Below are 21,413 nucleotides of genomic sequence, written 5' to 3' on the forward strand. Positions count from 1 at the left end.
AAAAAACAAAAACATTCATGAGTTTGTCCGTCTCTCAATGCTTTCTGACTTCCCTAACCTGACCCAAAACACGAAGGTTTAAGTCATTAAACTGGACATTGGATCATTAACATCACTGTAATACTTGAAATAAGTGTGCAATATTCTCTGTTTAATACTCCGGTGAAATATACTCTGTTTTCAGTTAAATATATTGATATTTATTCATACTTCTATTACTGCTGTGCAATATCCACCGTCTCACTTGACAGTACTCATTATTGCACTATTACTTATTACTTATATTATTACATTGTATTATACCATACGTACTTATCAACCTCTAAATCCACTTTGGTACTTAGACTTATTTTAACTTTTATACTTTACATCCACTTGTACTTAATTTATCTGACCTGTATTATAGTGTATTATATTTTGATTTGCTTAGTACTTCTATTCCTGTGTGCACTGACGTGACAGTGAGCAGCTGTAACGACAGAGTTTCCCCTCGGGGATCAATAAAGTATTTCTGATTCTGATTCTGAAGGTTTAGACAGAGATGGATTACTGACACCTGACTTCACATACAAGCTAAGCAGAATAAAATTAAGTCTGGACTGATGCTCATATTCAGCTGCTGTTCTGAAAGGATATATTCTTCTATTGTCAACAAATCCCATGAAAAGAACAAAACCAACAGTGTGTTAGTCCGTCTCTCAATACTTTCTGACTTCCCCACCCTATCTGTCCTCTCAGCCCCAAGCCCAAGACATACATGTTTCATTTTTTAAAAAGGCTCAGTATTTTTCTAAAACAGCTGCACGCTGTACTTTTTAACAAACATTACTCAAACAGGAGGATTATTAATATACATATAGTGCTCTAGTGAGTATTTGGGGCAGCAGGACGGTGTATGTGGGATTCAGTCAAAATAAACAACAGTGTGTGTGTTCAAAATGAAGGAAGATGTCACCCAGTGCAACAGTGTGGCTCTATATAGCTTTTGGAAAACAATGGAGCTCTAAGGCACAGAGGAATAAGATACACAGACAATACTTGTCGGTAGGATCAATTCATTGTTGTTTTGGTTGTTTGTTTTCCGTGGGATTTGGTGACAAGAAGAGCCAGCCTTACCTTTTCTTTAAGCCTTAATATCTTCCTAATGGAGCAACGCATTTTTTTTAAACCATCAAAACACACATTAGAAGAAATGCCATTAGCAATTGAGAATCTAACTTCTAGTGTTAAACATTTTTGTTTGTACTGAATTTGAGTTTTTGGTACTTTTTGTATGCACCTTTCTGTACTGTTGGGAGGGTTTCTCACTGACTTCAATGTAGTCCTTTTTTCCCCTATAGAGCCAGCCTCTGGTGGCCATTAAAAGAACGGCCGGTGATGGCACCTCCCACATTAGCTTCAACAGTGTGGTGGTTGCCACCATTGACTGCCACCTGGTTTGTACACACTTTAAGATCAAACAATAAGACACCAGAAAAAGCTCTGTCGGTGAGTAAGGAAGTCTTTATTGGTGTTTGGAGGGGAAAAAAGCCAGACCACATATGCCATCATCCCTGTGGACAGCACACAATACTGGTGAGGATTCGGGATAGTGTTGCGCTCATGGGACTTGTAGTTCATAACAGTCAGTCACAATATGGAGTAGTTGAAAATCCACAAAATTGAAGGAGAAATAACAAGGCTGTGTACATTATTGTTATCATCACTATTATTGTTGTCATTATTACCCGCAATGCTGTTTTATCGCACAGCAGCAAACTGTCACTGCCGTCACGTAAAGAGTGGGCCTCAAACACCCGCCGGAAAAAGTTGTAACAGGCTCAACAACACAGTTACATAGAAAAATAGCACTGTCAAAAAGTTTCTGAAACTTCTGTGAAGAAATCCAAAAATCCCACATATCAAAAAGAAAAACAACACACATGGCTTTCTTCTTACATCAACAGATAGAAGCATAAGAAGCTCTGAGACTTTTCTTCCAGGGATTTGAATTCAAAAGTTTGTGTCTGTGTATCAGGTTTAAACATATTCCCAAAAAAGGAAAAAGACAAGAAAAAGGAAATATATATATATATATATATATATATATATATATATGTAAATATATATATGTAAATATATATATATATATATACATATATATGTATTTTTCCTATACCTGTCACTCAAAGCAGCCACATCCTTAATTATGCATAACTTTAAGCCTAAATTTAATTTTAACGGTTGTACAGTTGTCATGAACAGGGAAATTAACTATGGAGACCAAAACGTTTTTTGTACCAGGCTGTACACAATATTTCTGCCGGGGATTGACTCACTTTTGGAGCCAGCCTCAAGCGGCCATTCGAGGAACTGCAGTTTTTGGCACTTCCGCGTTGGCTTCATTTTTCAGCCCCAGAGGTTGCCGCTTGGTGATGACGCAAAATGACGATGATTCATAAGTGTCCGAAATCTCAATTTACTGCTCACTACTGAGTAAACTATTGAGACTCTATTATGCAGGGAGTAGTGCGTGTGCTAGTTAGCTAGCAACAGCTAATAAAATCTGCCGGCAACAGCTGTCATTTCAGCAGGTGAAATCGAGGTTGTGGACTACAAATAAAAATCTGCTTGTCTACTTCTGTCTGAAATCACGGACCCAGTGTTTTGGAAAACATTTCGAGTGTTAATTTGCCACTGTCGTCACGGTAAACTGTAGTTCAAGAAGGCAAAGCTTGACGGGCATAGCAACAGTAACTAAAGGGGGCAGAGCTTAGCGAACAGTCAGTTCGTCAGAGGAGAAAGTTTTCTGTTAGTGAGTTAGTAATAAAGTGGGGTATAACAGAATCAGAACAGTAAAACCCAACAGTTCTGAAATGCTTTGCAACAAGCAAATTTAAATATAACCCCCCCCAAAAAACAAAACAAACCAAACCACAAATTCTGTCATAAATCAAAGACTTTTTTTTGTGTTTTTTTAATACGTGTATTTAATACCTCAGACAAAAACACCTGAGAAAAAACTGACAAAATGATTCAGATGGGTTTCTCTGTAATATATTCAATTATGTATATTACAACTATAATCACATAATTCAAGCATATATCATATACATATATATCTAGTGAGAGAATAGTTTAATATTCAATAGTACAGTTGTATGGTACAGTAATAGGGTGCATTTCTCGTTTCTCATTGGGTAAAGTTTGAAGGAGAGGTATAGACAAGTGTTTGTGTGTAAATCTATATACGATTTATCGATACAATATGCAACAAAAGAAAGAAAAAATAAACTAAAAAGAAGGAATAAAAGACAAAGAAAGGGTATAGGCAGTTCAGTACTGTGTTTGAAAAGGTGGAAGTGTTTTTTATGTATGTTTACATGTGTGCATATGATTTTTATCAGTGTGTGTGTGTTTGTGTGTGTCAGGTGAAGGATCAGATCAGATCAGCACCATAGAAGTCCATAACAACATCAACAACAACAATAAGGGTTAAAACCTGGGTGAGGACTGTGTGCGTCCGTGTTGTGTGTCTGCATGCTGAAGGTTTCAGTCATTGTTCAATCTGGGCAAATCAACCCTAAACCAGTTAGTATTTCATTTTTGCACTTCCTGGACAAATCGAGGAGCAAATAGAGAGAGAAAGACTGCAACCACATGGTGTTGTTGTTAACAAAGTGTGTGTCTGAGTGTGTGTGTGTGTGTGTGAGCAAGACACGTTCACCAAACTAAATGCAAACCTGCCAGCGAAATTCTCCCCCTTATTTTTTTTTTTTCAAACATCTGCTCACATCCAGCTGTTCTGATGGCTAACCACTTCCTGTTTTCCTCTCTCTTTTTCTCCTTCACCTTCAAAAACACAAAAATAAAAGCCCTGCAATTATTTCAAAATCAGACACGGAATCAAAGAGAAGATAACAAATCAAGTGCTTGAACGATCCCACAAAGAAAACAAACGAACACATACATTTCTTAAAACTATACAATTTTTGTTTCACCGTCTTGCTCCTAACGTCGCCCCACCCCGCGGAAAACAATCGTTACTAAGACGCCTCTCCTCGCCTCACACCGTATGAAATACCTGAATCGACCGTGATACATTCTCTGTTACGCCTCTGCCTCCGACCAACCAGCTCTGTGAAATCGAAAATAGATTATTTGTTGTTTAGCGATAAACAGCTGGGAGGAAAAGCGTTTCTTGTGGCCCCGTGACTGTCCAGCTAACAGCCCCTCCCCGCCCCATATATAAAATATACAAAAGATTATCTCCAAAATCCTCCTCCTGACTATCTCTGCTAATAGAAAAATATACAATTATCCTATGTCAAAATCTCTTTGCGTTATGGACGAAAACCCTGCACCTCTTCCTCCTCCTCCACCTCCTCTTTGCTGGACTAGTCTTGCCTTCCTGCCCAGTTCAAAAATATATACATTTTTTTTTGTCCTATTTATAGAAAAAAATTACACATCTGACCTCTCCTGGCTTGTATCCGTGCCTTGAGCTTAAAAAGTGAGATTTCACTGGCATAATGTGAGTTCAACACCCTGTTTGAACTGGCCGGAGCAGCGGCCGGAACGCACTACCTGCAAAAACGCCGTGCGACACCAGCCGTAAGCACAGCACCGAGGGTGACGGAAGCTGCCGTGGTGACACAAGGTGATACAGTACGTTGTGTGGATTCAACGAAGCAGCATGTACAAAGAGAGTCAAACTGGAAAAAATGGCGTCGCTGTGCTTTCCTGTCGTGCCATCCTATAGCCCACCGTGCGCACTAAAACACACTTTTCGTGTTTGCGCCCGGTATCGCACAGCGCTTACTGCAGATCTACGTCAGCCTTCCCCCTCGCCACTTCAACTAAAGTGCTGCTGTTGTTGGGTTGCCTTGTACCCTTTTCTCATTTCCTCCTTCCCTCCCGCCCCTTCCTCCACCATCGTCATCTTCTTCCTCCTCCGGCTCACAAGTCTCCGTGCCGACTCTCATACTTGTTGATGATGTTCCTGCAGCGGCCCAGCTCTTTCCTCATGTCGGCCACCTCCTGGCGAAGGGCGGCGTTCTCCCGCTCCAGGAAGGCGGCGCGCACAGAGATCTGGTTCTCCTTCAGCCGCCGGGCGTCCCGCGAGCGCTTTGCCGCCTCATTGTTCTTGACGCGCCGGCTCCAGTACTTCTCATCCTGTCATCGGCGGCGGTGTGGTATGTTGGGGTGTGTGGGAAGGAAGGTAGGGGGGAGGAGAGAAAAAAAGAGCGGGATGAGAAGGGTCAGCGATGAGAGAGAAAGAATGGCAGGAAAGGAACAAGGGAAGGAAGGAAAGATGGCAACAGCTGAATAGTTGCAACTACAGAACACGAGAACTATGACAATTTACTGCACGAAAAGACAAAGTTATGTCATTTTATACCATGGCCACGGAAAATACTCATCTCTGATTGGCTAGCAGGTGTCTCCTCAAACATAGTTCTTCTCAATGTACAGTATATTAAAGGAACACAGGTTTTGTTAAGCTTACCTATCACATATATGTTTTCATATATATGGCGACTTTGGTTTGTTGCTAGGGCAGTATGGTTGCATACATGCCATGTCGGCAGAATGGGAAGAACAGGAAAACCTCCCGTTATTCCGACATGGGAATGTTCATACATTATACCGAGATGCTTTGCCCCATTGCTAATCTTGTAGTCACATCAAATAAATTGAAATGTAGCCAAATTAGGCTTTGTTGTAAATTGTAAATAAATTGTAAGCAGCTGAAAGATAAAGTGCAAGTGCTTGTTTTAATTAGCTTCCATGCTAATATAGGATTTTATATTAGATGCTCCGCTTTGTAGCCAAAGGTTTCTTGGCAATTCTGTGGTTCTTTTCACCAAGGAGTAGACACTGTAGCTGTAAGTTATGTGTGATGCAGCTAACTGCGCTAGCAGCAAACAGAAGCTTTGTATCAGCCATATTTTGGCATATAATATAACATATTCAGCAGTGGAGAAGTGGATTATACTGCAGTGATAATCTGAGACGTTAATTTATTGTAACTGCTGTGAATTCGTATTGGTGGAGTATTCCTTTAAACTGTAGTCAGCAATACCAGCAACACTTCTTGTTCGTGCTTTCTCTTTTTGCCTGTAGCCGGTGGCCATGGTATAAGAGCAATAACACACTCCAAGGTGTTCTCATCTAGAAAATAACGGACTCCGCCTCATCCGTTCATTTCTTATATTGGAACACCTCCTCATGTTTTATTGCACATATTAACTGTCAACAATGTTAACAGACACCTAAAAGCTCACAAATAGACACATATAGACACATTAAGAGACAGGCACCAGAGCTTTCTAGCAATCAAATGGTCTGCATGTATACAAAAGACCTACACATCAGTTTAAAAGTGTTACATGCTAAACTCGATGATATTCACTAATTTGCAACATCTAGGATGGAAAAGAAAGGTGAGATGGAGAATAATAACGACTGGAGTGAAAACAGTATAAGTAATAGTAGCAGCAGCTCAGCTGAATGAATAAATACTCAGCACTGCAGACATAAATACCCTGCAGCCTCACAAAAGTGTGCAACAGTGTTTCTTGGGACATGAAAGAAATGTGTTGGTGGATGAGGGTCTCGTGAGAGGAAGGTTGGAAACCACCAAGATTGTTTTGTTAAACCTTTGGACTTAGAGAGCAAAATAGAAGTCCAAATCGAAAGTAAAACCTCGTAGAGATCTCTATCTGAAAGATTAATGTCAGTGGAATCACTGTAGGCCCAAATGGTTCATGGTGTTTCCTCAGAGAACCTTTTACGGGATCTGTTTACATCTGGCCAACATCATTCCACAATTTCAACTCCTCAAAAAAACCATTATCCTTTCGCAACACATTTAAAAGGGTTCAGGGATTATCACTGCTTTGAGATTCGTTTTTAAACACAAAAGTTTTGTTGTGATCTTGGAATATCTTTCATCTTTCAATCGTCAGATTTTCCTACTCTTCAGTGGAGGGTTGGTATTAAACAAAGAGCTGAATGTTAAATCTCCTTTATGAGGAGCTGCAGAGCAATCCGAGCTTCATCTTTAACTTTGGTCAGAGATCATTTTTCCAAACCTGCGTACAAATGATTTATAAAACCGGCTCAGACTGAAGGCGTCAAGGTGAGCGCCTTCATCTGTCCATAAATTACAAACGCCTCAGGAGCTGCAGCTGCTCTGCACTGAACTATGAAAGCATGAGCTATTGATCAGAGCTTCTCCTATTGTGCAATGAGTACAAAATATTTAGGTCTCTCGTCAGGAGGCATCAATACTAGTGGGCGTCACGCTCCTTCAGTTTTTTCCACATCAATACAGGAGCTGTCAAAGAGCTGTGGCCTTTGTCATGATGACGTTCAGGGTTTTTAACTAAATCACTGCTGTGGCTTCTGCCTGAACTGGATACTGAAGGAAAACCTGACCTCTTTTGATCTGTAAGGAAGACTTTCTGCAGTTTTTATCTCTAGAAACCTTTAAAACACTCGAGTGTCACTTACTGGACTCGGCTCTTTAGTAGGTAGAAATTTTAAATGCCTAGTTTTAATTTGATCTTATTTTAATTTAAAAATGTCACGTGAGGTGTGACTTTTATCTTACTTTGGCTGTGACTGAGGATTTTTGTGCATTTATTACAGAAAAAATACATCTGTAAGAATATTTCAACCTGTTTCAAATAGAAATCCATTCATTTCAAGACTTTTCTGGAAATTAGTGTCTGTATCTTGAAACAAGAAAAAATAAGGCAGGTCGCTGCGCCAGAATCATGAAAAATTGATTGATTTTATATAACACCCAATATAAGTAGATTTTTTACTGGAAACAAGTTGAAATATTCTTGCTTTACTGGCAGATTCCTTCTGTATTTTATTTCTCAAATTAAAGACAAAATGACTTGATAATAAGAATATTTTTGCAGCTTTGAGACAAAAAAGTTAAAGTGCTATAAAACACTGAGTTTAAATATATATCATGAATCTTGACAATTTCAAGTTCAAAACAAGAAACTGGTTTTACTGAAACACTCACAAATATAAGGGTGAAAACTAAAAAGCCATAAATCTGCTTATTGACCGTCAAAAACATGTATCTTTCTGTCATTTTGCAAAATCTAAAAATAGATTTTTTTAGGATTTCTATCCTGTCAAGATCGTTATAATTTCCACATGTGGCCTTAAACAGACCACAAAACCTGTAAAACCACAGAAAAGCTACCTACTCAATTATTGGATGGCCAGTGAGCATGATTGCATGCTTGCATTTTGGAAAAAAAATATCACATTACTGCAGTGAAACTGGTCAGACACTGGTCTGTAGGACAGCAAAGAATTGTGGGAGTTGTAGTACCTTCTGCTCATTGGGGACCAGCATCTTGCGGGCCTTCTTGATCATCGGCTGGGGTTTCAGCTCCTCATCGGAGAAGCGGTGCCGCCGCGGGTCAAACGCCTCCTGGCCCGGCACGCTGGACAGTGCCAGGTCCGCTGGGTCGGGGTCAAAGTTCACCATGATGTCACTGCTGCCGTTGGCAACCGCCGGAGGTCCAGGGGGTCCCGGAGGGCAAGTAGAAGTGGGTGACGGGTCCTGAGGCACCGCCTGACCACCTGGGAGGGAGAAAGAGAGGATGACTCAGTTTGTTATACCAACAACTATTTACTGTGATGTTTCATCCACAGCCTTCAGGTGAAGGTAATTAAAAATGCACAACTAATTTAAGCTTTTCCCCAAATAAATCTGATCTGATTTTGTGTTTACAACATTTAGCTTGTTTGTTACCTACGGCACCTGTCCAGCTAACCGTCACTGTTTTGTGCTTCAAGCTTAAGTTCCTCGACTGGCCAAGAAAACGTTGTATTGAAGTTTAGGAGGGACAGACACCTTGCCCTCTAGAAATACGAAATCGGTACAGTTCTTTAAAGTTATCAGTAATTCAGTCGTGAGTGCATCTCAATGTAAATCACACTCAGCCATAGTGGTTCCCTCTTGCCCATCTAAACGTCGTTGCCCAAACCTTTACTTGATGACAGATGAAGATGGCCGCTTCAAAGACTTCACTCCAAACAGAACTACAATCTTTACAGTCTCTTCAGAATCAGTGTCAATGCTTTAACACAGTGTCTGTATGCACACAAGCTGATATATATCCAGTAGAAGGCAGCACATTAAGATTACCATCGGTTACTTGTTAAATTAAATCCCAGACCATGCAGAGTTCTGCAGGTGGGACACAGAGAGTTATTTACAACAATCATGCTGGTGCTTTAACCTGCTTGTTAACAAATCCACAGCTGTCTGACTCTTGTTTTTCCTGCATCACAATGACTTGAATTTGGAAACAAATCAACCTTAAGACATTATTCCTTTTTACTTAGGTCTGCAGCCACATCTTATTTGTCTTAATCAGTTTTCTTTCGTTATTATAGGCTTCTGTGTTGTAGAATATGTACGTGATTATAGCATGTTTCAAATTTGTGTGATGAGATTTGTTTTTGTTTGTAGAAAAATTAAACAACCCCAGTGAAAATGAAAAGTCTGTGTTGCTTTCACCACATTCATCCAGTGGTGGAATGTAACTAAGTACATTTATTCAAATGCTGTACTCACGTACAAATCTGACGTACTTCTACTTTACTTGATTCTTTTCTTTTCATGCTACTTTCTACTTCTACGAAACATATGAAGAGCTTATGAAATATGATTTTGTTCATTAACAAAAAAACACTTTATATTAAGGTACACATATTCACCATTAACTAGTTTCTTATTAGAATGCATATTAGTAGCGCATTGGCTCTTTATTAGTCATTATGAAGCACTTATTAATGCCTTATTCTGCATGTCCATATTCTACAACTACTAGACCATTAAATAAGAATTTTCCCTCAGTAACCTCCTAATTACTGCTTATTGATAGTAAGGAAGTTGTTGTACATGAATTATGCATGCTAATAAGCAATAAGTTCATGGTGAATGTGTGTATCTTAATATAAAGTGTTACCTAAAAATTGTACTTCCCAACAATAAACACAAGTACAGCTGAAACGATTAGTTGATTAATCAATAAGTCAATTGTCAGAAAATTAATCGGCAACTATTCTGATAATTGTCATTTTTTTTTATCAAAAAACATTTCATGGTTCCTTTTAATTATTTAAATTTATTTTTAATAATTTTGAGGTTTAGACTATCGGTTTGACAAAACAAGCATTGTGAAGGTGTCACTTTGGGCTCCCGGTAATTGTGACGGTATTTCTCATTATTTTTTAGAATTTTTAATCAAACAATCAATTGATTAATGGAGAAAATAATCAGCAGATTAATTCATGATAGATAACAGTCAGAAATCAGTAGTTTGATTTTTATACAAATTAGTTCAAAATGAGCTCCACCTCAACCAACTACAACAATAAAATCCTGATTTTACATTAATGCATATGTAATAATATGTATATGCTATAATATAAAATAATAATAATTGTATACCAGTCACAGGGGACACTTTTCTGCATCGAGTACTTTTCCTGGTTATACTAACATTTTCAATGCAGGACTTTTACTTGTAACAGAGTACTGTTACAGTGTGGTATTAGTACTTTTGCTTAAGTAAATGATCTGAATACTTGCTCCGCCACTGCATCCACATAAGCGATGACTGTGATTTGTTGTCTGTGATGTTTGCGACAGTGTATTTTTAGATACGACCACCAGGGGCTGCCAAAGTCAAACATTCTCAAAACCTACATAAAGGGGCGTTAAGTTATATTTGTGCTCACAGTAATCATAGTGACAGATGTGGAGGCTGGATGGCACAACTGCAAAGCTGCTATTGATTGTCAAAAGGCAGAAGGTCAGTGGAAGGTCAGAGGTCACGCTCAGCTACAGACCCTGGAGCTGGGAGTCTTGCTCAAAGGCATTTAAGTCGAGTGAATCTGGTGTGAACTTGAAACTATCCCATTGGTCTGCTGATTATTCTGATTATTCTATGCGGGCTACTTTGCTAATAAAATAAAACGACACATAATTGTCGTATTTATCAGTAAATTCAGATGCAGTAAACACAGAATCAGCAGGGCTGACTTAATTACTCTTCTCCAATCATCACCTCAGCTTTATCTGCAGATTAGAGCCCATCTGCCCTCACTGAGGACGGTCACATGTCAGAGAGCTGCAGCGGAGCTAAATGCTAACACGCTAAAGATGACGACAAGACAATCCAACAGAGATTTGATTACATCTAACCTGAACTTTGGACATTACCGTTATCGTGGAATGGGCCTCAATTACCAGTGGAGAAAAACCTGACGACAACATTGTTATTGTGTAATTTTCTTTCTTTTTTCTTTTTACAAGGACTACCAATGTCAGCTGTAAAGGAGCAGTCTCTAAAAAAGTATATATCAATCAATTAAATTCAATTTTCTTTGTACATTTACTGTTTTTTTTTCAATAACCGTAATTTTGTCAATGAATTATTTTTAAAGAATTTGTGTCACCCACATTTTCCGTGTCTTTAAACCCCTCTAGAACCAGCTTTCATTGTAAAAAAAACAAAACAAAACACATCACTATTTTAAAATGTGTCTTATGTCTAGTAATTAATTAGACTTTAACTGACCAATACATTTCAAAATTTCACTTATAAGTTTCCAAATGACAGAAGACAGGCCAAACAAGAAGTGGTAAGAAACTTTTTAACATCAATTTATATAAATACATACATATGTATAATTTTTATTTAATTTTCATCCTTTATATTTATTTTCTTCTGATTCTTATTCTAATTCTTATTATTTAGGGCACCGTGGTTGTTTAGCACAGCTTTGAGAGTGTATCTCATTGCACATATTGTTTGAGCATGTGGCAAATAAAACCTCTGAATCCTCTGAATCTTGAAATTAAATGAAATTCGATGCCAGTGGACATCATCAGGTCTAGAGTGAGATAAACAGGAGGCTGATGAGAATGTTATTCAGATTACTAACACACACACACACACTCAATTAGTCTGGTTTTGGTGTCCCTAAATGTTGTTTTAGAGGTGTTGTACTTCTGGTAAGACTACATTTTAAGTTCATAATTTTCTAATATCATAATTTGTAGTTTTGTTACATTTATTATTAGCTGTAAATGTATTTTTATCTTTACAACAAATGTATTCAGTAGTGCAAGATCTCCTATTGGTGTGACAGCAGTAAATAGTATTTGTGGTCATATCTTGTTTTTATTATTATTGCTATTATTATCATTATTATTATTATTATTTAATCCTTTATTATAGTTTATCATCTCATTGAACTCAATGTATTACTTAACCACATTACCAGTTAAATGAAGCAATTACTAAATATATTGTTTAATTAATAATGAATGTTTATAAAGAAAAGGTTTCAGTCGTAGTCATCTGGACACTGTTTTCAGAATCAAGACGTTTGGCTCCCATCCGGAAGTCATTCTCAATTGTGACTTCCGGATGGGAGCCAAACGTCTTGATTCTGAAAACAGTGTCCAGATGACTACGACTGAAACCTTTTCCACGTTAGAACACTCCTGGACGAATGAGGGACTACACCGTCTCAATGTATTACTATTATCATTATCATTTATAATATTATTTCAGGTGGGGAGGGAGGAAGGGAGAAGAGGTGTGGGAGGCCTTTGACAGGTGGGAGATATTATCATTAATATTAGTCACAATCCTGTTTACTGATACTTTCAATAAAGAAATATTTTACTTTTATGTAAAGTAAATTGTAACTGATGGTTTGAAAAGTGCTTTACAAATAAAATAGAGGTAATAATTCTAATTATTTACATTCGTAGTAGTAAAAGTAGTATTTCTTCTTATCATTTTAGGGCATGACAACAACCTGATTCAGATCTGTTCTTTAACAGCACATACAAATGAAAAAACTGCTGGCAACTTCATTGGTTTTGGTGTCCTACACGGGTCTAACCCTGTAGCAGTTTGAGGGTTTGGTGTTGAGCTCCTCTACAGGCCGCTGGCGGCAGAGTCACGTGTGCTGTAAACTCTGACTCTCACATGCTTCATCCAGCGAGCAGCGAGACAGGAATGAGGCCCAGTGAGATGAGTTGACCATAAAGAGGATTACCCTATAGACGGGACACAATATGTTCAAATTTAATTCAAAATGGGGGTGGAGGGGGAACGTTTTTTCATCAAGTTCAATTCTCTTTCCTTAATTGTTTCTCGCACATTTAATGACAAGTGTAACTCTTCATATTCTCACTTAAATCAAACAAAACAGCATCTTCATTCTGCTGTTTCCCACAGCAGCCGCAGTGACACTGATCCACCACCAGGTGGCAGTATCAAGCCAGCAAACACTCAGCAGGGCAGCCGGTTCACATCATGTTGGATTTACAACAAGCAGGAAAGATCAGGTTTTCGTTTAACCCTTTCTGGTGCTTCATGTGAAAAAATCAGCTTGTATCACTGAATACAGACCCAGAATGGTCATACCTGAACCACAACAAGGAAATGTAAGAAATCTGACCTGAAATCAGATCTTTTGTGCATGTTTACATTTAACAATGCGCTATTGCAAGACAACAGATGATATTGGAGCTGTTTTTTTAATTCGGTTCCAGCAGGCTTTACTGACATGACATTTCACGTGTATGGCCAAAGCACGGTAATGGTGTTAAAACTCAATGTCATGGAATTAAATTAAATAAACATTACAATGCCAGGAATTTAAAAAAACATGATACAATGTCAGCGTGGCTTAAAGCTAGATATGTTCAGCTTGGATGCTGCTAGTGAATTGTGTGGCAGCGAATGTAAAACTCCTCCTTAATGCTTTTACCCTGAAGCTACTCTGCGTTCGCACTGCTTTTCTTTTCTGAACGTAACACTAAAGAACCAAGAATAGTCTACTTTCAGTTGTATCTCTACACCAACTGATTATCAGACAATCCCTCCGATAACTGGAAAAATACTTGATTTCCTCTGTGGAATACAAGTGTTAGTTGAGCAATCATCCAGTACTAGTCAGAACTCTATTGTGGCAGCATTTGTAAGACGCATTTTTGGAGCTTTAGGCTCTGATCCACAGATTATAAATAACTGCAGAGCTGGTGACCAATATCGACTGAAACAGTAGTGGAAAGATTTCAGATACTTGAGCAAATTAAACAGAAAAGAGACGTTGATGTTTACAGTGTGTAATTTGACTTGTAAATGATTTTTATCAGCAGACAGAGCAGAGATGAGAGGAAATTATGTTGGCTTTTTATCAAATATATCCCAAATCCTTCTCATTAATGATTCAGCATTAATGACGTATCTTAATTTTGTTTTACTGTGTCAAGAAGATGTAGTGTCGAATCACAGAACCACAAAAACGTCCTCAGCTGTCAGGGACTGTGCAACTGGTGCGTTTTGTAAGCCTGGAAATGTCAGTCAGAGCAGCACGACTGACACTGATTTGCTACTTGACTGCTGCTGTGAGCTGTCAGTCATTTTATTATGCGCATCAACCACAATACCACAACCAAATCCTCTACAGGCTCTGAGAAATCAGACTGAAGCTGCATGGCAGGCAGGGGGTGGGACATTTGAGGGCAAGTAGATGGCTGAGATACCCCCGTGTTCCCCCTGAAGTCCAGCTGAAAACACTTGACTACACACTGAGCGTGCAGTGCTCGTACAAGAGTGGGGAATTCTTGGGATATAAACCTTGTGAATGGTGGTTTTCGAGTTCAAACTTATGTCAAACTCTGAGATAAAATCTTATCAGTGTGTTTACATCCAATCGTAAGAAGTGGGGAAAAGGTTGACACTCCATTGCTCCACAGTGATTTTGATCTGCTTATAAAAACCTTCAACATACAAAGGAAACCGACATTCGCCTACACTTGCCTTACAACTTGCTATGCCAAATGAAATGTAGTTTTGAGAGAAACTGCATAAAAATGTATCCACATTTCCCACTTGTATCCACCACTACAAGATATATCTGAATGTTTTTTTCCCCAGCGTGGATTTACAGAAACTCTAGTGTGACATGAATGCATCATCCTGCTCTGTCCTCTACAGTTATTATCCTTTATAGTTGGTTTACTTTGGTCCAAGCCAGAGTGGAAAAGTTGACTTTTTTTGTGTGTTCGGTTATTTTGGGCTCCCAGTGCCCAGTTGCAATCAGACCAGGGCATGTAAACAAAAGTCACATGGACTCATATCCTGCAGAGTTTGACATTTTGGCAGAAGAGTCTAAACACCGATTCTTTTGAAAGAGGCTTCAATTTCCAGGCATCTTAGTGTTGCTATCAGATGACACCGGTGTTCAAATGCTTCTAAACAAATGAACTAAATGACCAAACTCTGCAACCTTCCAATAAACTGCTCCAAACATGCATGTGATGTTGCTCTTAATGGTCAACTTACCTACATAAATAAGGGATAAACCATGGATATCCTTTCTTAACCAAACACTGAGTGCACAAAACTCCAGTGGGAAAATTAGTGTTTACAATCGCTTATTTATTTAACATATTAACACATTTCAGTTATGAATATGAGGGGAAAGAAGAAGAGACGCAGACAGGAAAGCAACTAAGAACCACAAACAAAGCATGCATCATGCAAAAAAGAAAAATATACAGGTTAAAACGTTAGATTAAGTCCTCCTATTTAACATTTAAAGGCAGTATATAAATATTAAATGAATGGTTTATAACACACTACTATACATTATAGTGTGTTATAAACCGTTTATTAAATGTTTGTATACTACTTATAAATTATTTAAGGTAAAGTGTTACAATATAAAGGTTTTGTTAATTCATTTAATGGAGTGATTCCTTTGGTAATAATATTGGGGAAACTACTAACAAAAGGAGCCAAGTTTTTTTGAAATTACTATTAATAACATGTTTCTTTTGTGGAAACTAAATTAAACTTTGCCTTTGAGTTTTTGGCACAAAAGACACAAGGCTCTATTGTTACATTAAACTCAACACCATTTGCTCAATAAGTATTTTTCTTTTCTTTCCTGTAAATAATCTGTCCATCTTGTACTTTACATGTAATTTTGCTGTCTGAATACATCTTGCCAACCTGATTCTTGATAGCCATTTAAAAATATTCAATCAGAAAATAATCGATTAAAGCTGCTGTATCAATATTTTTATATTAAAAATGCATTGACTGACTTTGTGTATGTGAAAGGTGTCGCTCGTACTGAAGAACATTATAGCATTATAACCATCTCTACAGTTCTTCTCAGCTCTATGTAGCATTTTAGCTTCTTTTAGCTCATTGTTTTGGTTGTACAGCTGCAATTTTACTGTTTTGGTTCACTCTCACTGCTCTCATCAGCCTTGTTTCCAGCCACAGCAGCAGCTGAAAAAAGCTGTGATAAACCCACTGTACAATACCTGCCCAGCACCAAACAGCAGACAGACACAGTTAGCAACTAACTGGTAAACATAGTGGAGCATTTAGCAGCCAGATATTTTTCTCAAGAGTTGGTGGAGACCAAAAACAGAGCCACCTGATGACTTAGATTCATCAGTTGGCCAAACACGACTCCAAATAAATGATAATGTTGTTCTGTGTCTGCTGAATGTGTCAATAAGCAACTGATTCTTAACTTTTTCACCTTATTAACATTTTAAGGGGAGATAATACGTCATTGTTATGTTGACAGCTTGTTTCCGGATCAAATAACTGAAAAACTTCTAAAAAGTTATTGATAGATCAAAAAAGTACAGTACATGCTACATACAAATTGTACACATTTATGCACACATTCATGAAAGCATCATGAATCTCCCATAATGCAATGTACCATATATCCCCCTCTTTATCCGTCCATACATCCTCTGGTCAATCTGTTTGTCCGTAAAGCAGCAACTCCATCAGATGAACTGCTGCTGGCTTGATCTGACTCTCTGGCAGCTAGACGGGGCTGATCCTGGATAAGTCTGCCCAAAGCCCCGTCCTAATAACAACCATTTTGGGCAAAAAGTTGAAATTGATCCAAGAACATGGCTCCTGCTGCTGCCGGGTAAACAGCCGCCAAGTGCAGCTTCGCCTGGCTTCATTTCCTGTCTGTGAGCAGGAGCCATTTGGACTAAGCAGCCGCTGACTCTCGGATTCTCTCTCTGCTTTCATTAATTTAGCTGAGATTATGTGTTTTTCTCTTTCCGCCTGTCGCACTGTCTGTCAATCTCTGCTTCTCCCTGTCTCTCTTTCCATCAGTCCACAGTGTGTCTGTGAATATCACTGAAAGCCTTGTCGGTATTAATATTTTTGGATTAAAGCAACTAATACTCAGTTACTTTCTTGGTATGATATTTAAATCTGACAATTTTCATGCCAAAAACATGAAACACTTGACACTTTATCCAGTGAACTGCAACACTAAAGTTCTTACATTAACTTTGACATCCTCAAGACTTTTCAAGGTCTTTGAAGGTCTCGTTTGGTGAAATTCAAGGACTGTACGGTTTAGAATTAAAGCTTCATTTCTTATTCATATTCTTGTCAAGTCAAGAAATCCTGGTTGAAATCCTTCATTTTAAAACAGCTGCTGCATCATCTAAAATCTCCATCACAGGATTCGCCTCAGGATGTGAAGAGTTGATCCTCAGACGGAGTGAGCGGAGGCATACTGATGAAGTTGGGTGATATATTGGAAAACATGGAAAACTTTTCCAGTCCTCTTTCAGAAACTTTTGATAGAAGAAAATGTTAAAATTATCTAATAAATGTAAAAAAAAAAATCAGAGAGAAATGTTTGGGTTTGGTTTCTGTGCTTCAGAATCAAACAGCTTCTCTCTTGGGCCGCCATTTTGCTCCGATGTTCACAAAGCATGCAGGGAGAAATCAGCTGTAGTGGGCAGAGACGCCCACAGAGGCAGAAAATAGACAGGTTGAGGTTTGAGAATCAGGTGAGCAACTCTTCCTCTTGACTAATCGCTCGCTTGATCTAACTATACTTTCACTTGATCCACCTACACATAAAACCATCAGCTGAACCCAACAAACTCACTGCTGCTCTCTGAGGGTCACGGAAAGGCATTTTGGGAACTGTAGGAACCCGAAAACAAGTGGAAGTAGGCAAAACGGGTAAAACAAAAGATGAAATTATAGCACAAATGCCTCCTCAAATACACTGAACTTCACAGACTCATCATCATCACCATCATCATCATCGTCCTCAGCTGCTCTCCATCTTTATTCCAGCTCCTAAATAGGACAGAGCTTTTCCCTTTAAATCTGTTTAAGCCATTTCCTGTTTCAGTAGGTTTTTTTTATTTAATAAAAGGAAACAATGCAACAGTAATTATGCTAATTATACAAGGATCGAGGTAACAATTAACTTCTGTTGTGATTACTGCAATTGAGAAGATTTTTGTGTAATTTTTCAGTGGTTTTAAAGTCTGTTTTGTTCATCTTCAGTGAGTTTTCGTCAAAGTTAAGCACTTCACATAACTGCCTACCCTACCCAAAAAACATGTTTGTTGAGGTAACGCTAATGTTAGGACTGTCATTTTTCAATTTGAATCTAGCTATTATAAAACAGAAATGACTGGAATACAAAAGAAAAGATTCAATTTAGCTATCAGAGCAGGTACAACAATGGACGAACAAACAAGATGACACACTGTAATATTTAGTCATCAAACGCCCCACATAATGGGTGCAGTTACATGATTGTTGGTGTCATCTAACTTTAATGTTGAATTGTGGGAGTCTGAGGAGTAATATCTCACACAATTCAACATATTATTCAGATATTACAATAAGTAGCAGCAGTAGTAGCAGCAGTAGCAGCAGCAGCAGTAGTAGTAGTAGTAGTAGTAGTTGTAGTAGTAGTGCTTACGACAGCAACAGCAGTAGGAAAAGCTTTAATAATATCAGCTAATGGCCAGAACAGTGTTTGTACTAATGGTAGAAATAGTAACCTTGTGGCGGTACTTGTGGAGTAGTAATAACAGTAGCGCTTACAGTACCAGTAGTACCAGGAGCAGTAATAGTAGTGCAGTACTGGTAGTAGTAGTACCAGCAGCAGTAGTATTACTAGTAGAAGCTGTAACCATGTAGTGCTAGTAGGTCTACTGATAGTCGTAGTAGTAGAAGTAGTACTGACAGTAATAATAGTACTAGCAGTAGTATTTGTGAGTAGCAGTATTAGCACTAGTAGTAGTTGTAGCAGTAGTAGCATTGGCAGCAGTAGTAACATCAGCAATAACAGTACTAACAGCAGTAGAAGGTAGAAGTAGAAGTACTAGCAGTCCAGTAGTACTAGTGGCACTGCCAGTACTAACAGCTGTACCAGCAGTATTTGCAATCTTAGCTGTAGTACTAACAGAAAACATTACTACAACTACTGTTAATACTACTGCTGCTATTAGTACTTACTGTTAGTAGCAGCAGCACGAACAGCAATAAAGGTACTAATAGTAGCAGCAGCAGTAGTAGTAGTATATCAGTAGTACCAGCGCTAGTAGTACTAGTAGTAGTAGCATGAGTCATGGCGGTAACAGCAGTAGACCAGCAGTATATATGATATTATTATATCAATAAGACTATAAGTATATTTTGAGGCTAATACTTTTGTGTTCTTACGTTTTATTTTAAATGCAGGACTTTTACTGGCAACAGAGTATTTCTGCACTGTGGTATTGCTACTTTTACTTAAGTAAAAGATCTGAGTACTTCTTCCACCGCTGGTAATCATAGTACCGACGCTACTAATAGAAGTAGTAGTAATAACAGCAGTAGCAGTCTGAGTATTAGTACTAGCATCAGCTTTAAAAATCAAATAAAGAGTCAGAGCAGCGTTTCATTTCCTGTACTGTTTGTTTCTGTCGTCTGAGTGGACGACATGCAGATGAACTTTGAGCTCCGCCAGCAGCTGTTTGTGGCAAACAGAAAAACACTCGCTGGAAATACAATACAGACGTGGAATGTGATATAGGAAGTGTGTTACATAAAGAGCGATCCCCTCCCTGTAACGTAAACACTCTTCACCGCGTGACTGTCTGCGGCCATGTTTGGCTTCTCCCTCTCTGTCTTAATCACACTGAATCCTTCCTTCACAGCAGCAGCTATATGACCAACTGTAAGCTTTTCCTTTAATGCACAAACAACAATATGGAAGACCAGCTGGCCACGACATACAGTATATTATACGCACTCCTTCAGGGCTGCAACTACTATTATTTTCATTATGACTGATAAGTCGATTCATTAATTGTTTGATCTATATAATTTTATAAAGCCCAATATGGCATCTTCAGTTTTATTGTACAAACAGTCAAAAATACCAAAATATTTAATTCACAATGGTGTAAAACAGAGAAAAGAAACACATTCACCGATCTGAGAAGCTGGATGAGAAACAAATGTTTTTGCATTTTTGCTTTTGCTTAAACTTTAAACCAAAATAGTTGTTGATTAATTTTAGAACACACACACACTCTAACATACACGCTTGAAAATGGACACACTGATTTTTACATCATGGTTTGGGATTTTTTATTTGTATTTGTTTGGGTACTTTTTTTTAAACATTGTGTTTTAATCTAGTTCGAATAGGAGTGACTTTTAAAAGATGTACTAGATGTTTGATTGTAATACAAAGAAACACAAACTTAAATTACATACTTGTGTTATGTACAAAGAATGAAATAAAATCTGATTAGTGTTGAATAGAAATAGCCAAAGCTGTTTTAATTCTAGTCATTTTTGTACGTACGCATAATCATTCTAAATCAGACTCAGATATGATTTTTATCTCACTTTCCAGCATCTTTAGCATCTGGTTTTTGTCTCTATGTAATTACAGTTCATGGGTACAATGTGAGACACTGAGCACACATGGACGTCCATGTACACTCCCAGGCAGGCTTGGACTCGCCTCTGCACACACACACACACAAACAAACACACAGTCAGGCACGTGCACCTTCACATGAGTGTGCAAGAATACCAGTACACCAGAAACAATTCAGGCCAGGTGACACACCCCAGGAGTCTTGTTCCTAATGTCAACACACTGACTGGGAGTTATGTCACCACAGTGTGGAGATAGCAGTGACCTCCTCTCTCTCTCTCTTTCTCATCTTTCTAAAACACCGCTCACACTCTGCCAATGGTCAAATCAGATTATGAGACACTGGACACATGACGTGCCTAGAACCCCACATAGTACGAGATTTTGCAGATTACCCATAACTGCATCAGAACTTCAGTATTTTGTCCAAGCTGGAGATGAAGACATGCTTTAACTCTTCACGTCTTACTAGATTTAATGTAACGTATTTATCTTAATGGGACAGTTCACCCCAAAATCAAAAATACATTTTTTCCTCTTACCTGTAGTGCTATTTATCCATCTAGATTGTTTTGGGGCGAGTTGCCAAGTTTTGGAAATATCGGGCCGTA

The 21,413-nt window shown here is 38.3% G+C and overlaps 1 protein-coding gene across 1 annotated transcript in view; it reads right to left on the reverse strand.

Moving 5' to 3' along the window:
• Positions 1-2,920: 2,920 nt before the first annotated feature.
• dbpa (D site albumin promoter binding protein a) overlaps positions 2,921-21,413 on the reverse strand; it is a 33,951-nt gene continuing 15,458 nt past the window's right edge. The window contains exons 4-5 of the mRNA XM_044171648.1: positions 8,345-8,598; positions 2,921-5,154 (exon numbers count right to left, since the gene is read on the reverse strand). Of these exons, the coding sequence (XP_044027583.1) occupies positions 4,939-5,154; positions 8,345-8,598 (470 nt within the window). The 3' untranslated portion in view covers positions 2,921-4,938. The remainder of the gene's footprint in view (positions 5,155-8,344; positions 8,599-21,413) is intronic.

Source organism: Siniperca chuatsi, linkage group LG17, assembly GCF_020085105.1.
Source record: "Siniperca chuatsi isolate FFG_IHB_CAS linkage group LG17, ASM2008510v1, whole genome shotgun sequence".
In the NCBI taxonomy this organism is placed as follows: Eukaryota; Metazoa; Chordata; class Actinopteri; order Centrarchiformes; family Sinipercidae; genus Siniperca; species Siniperca chuatsi.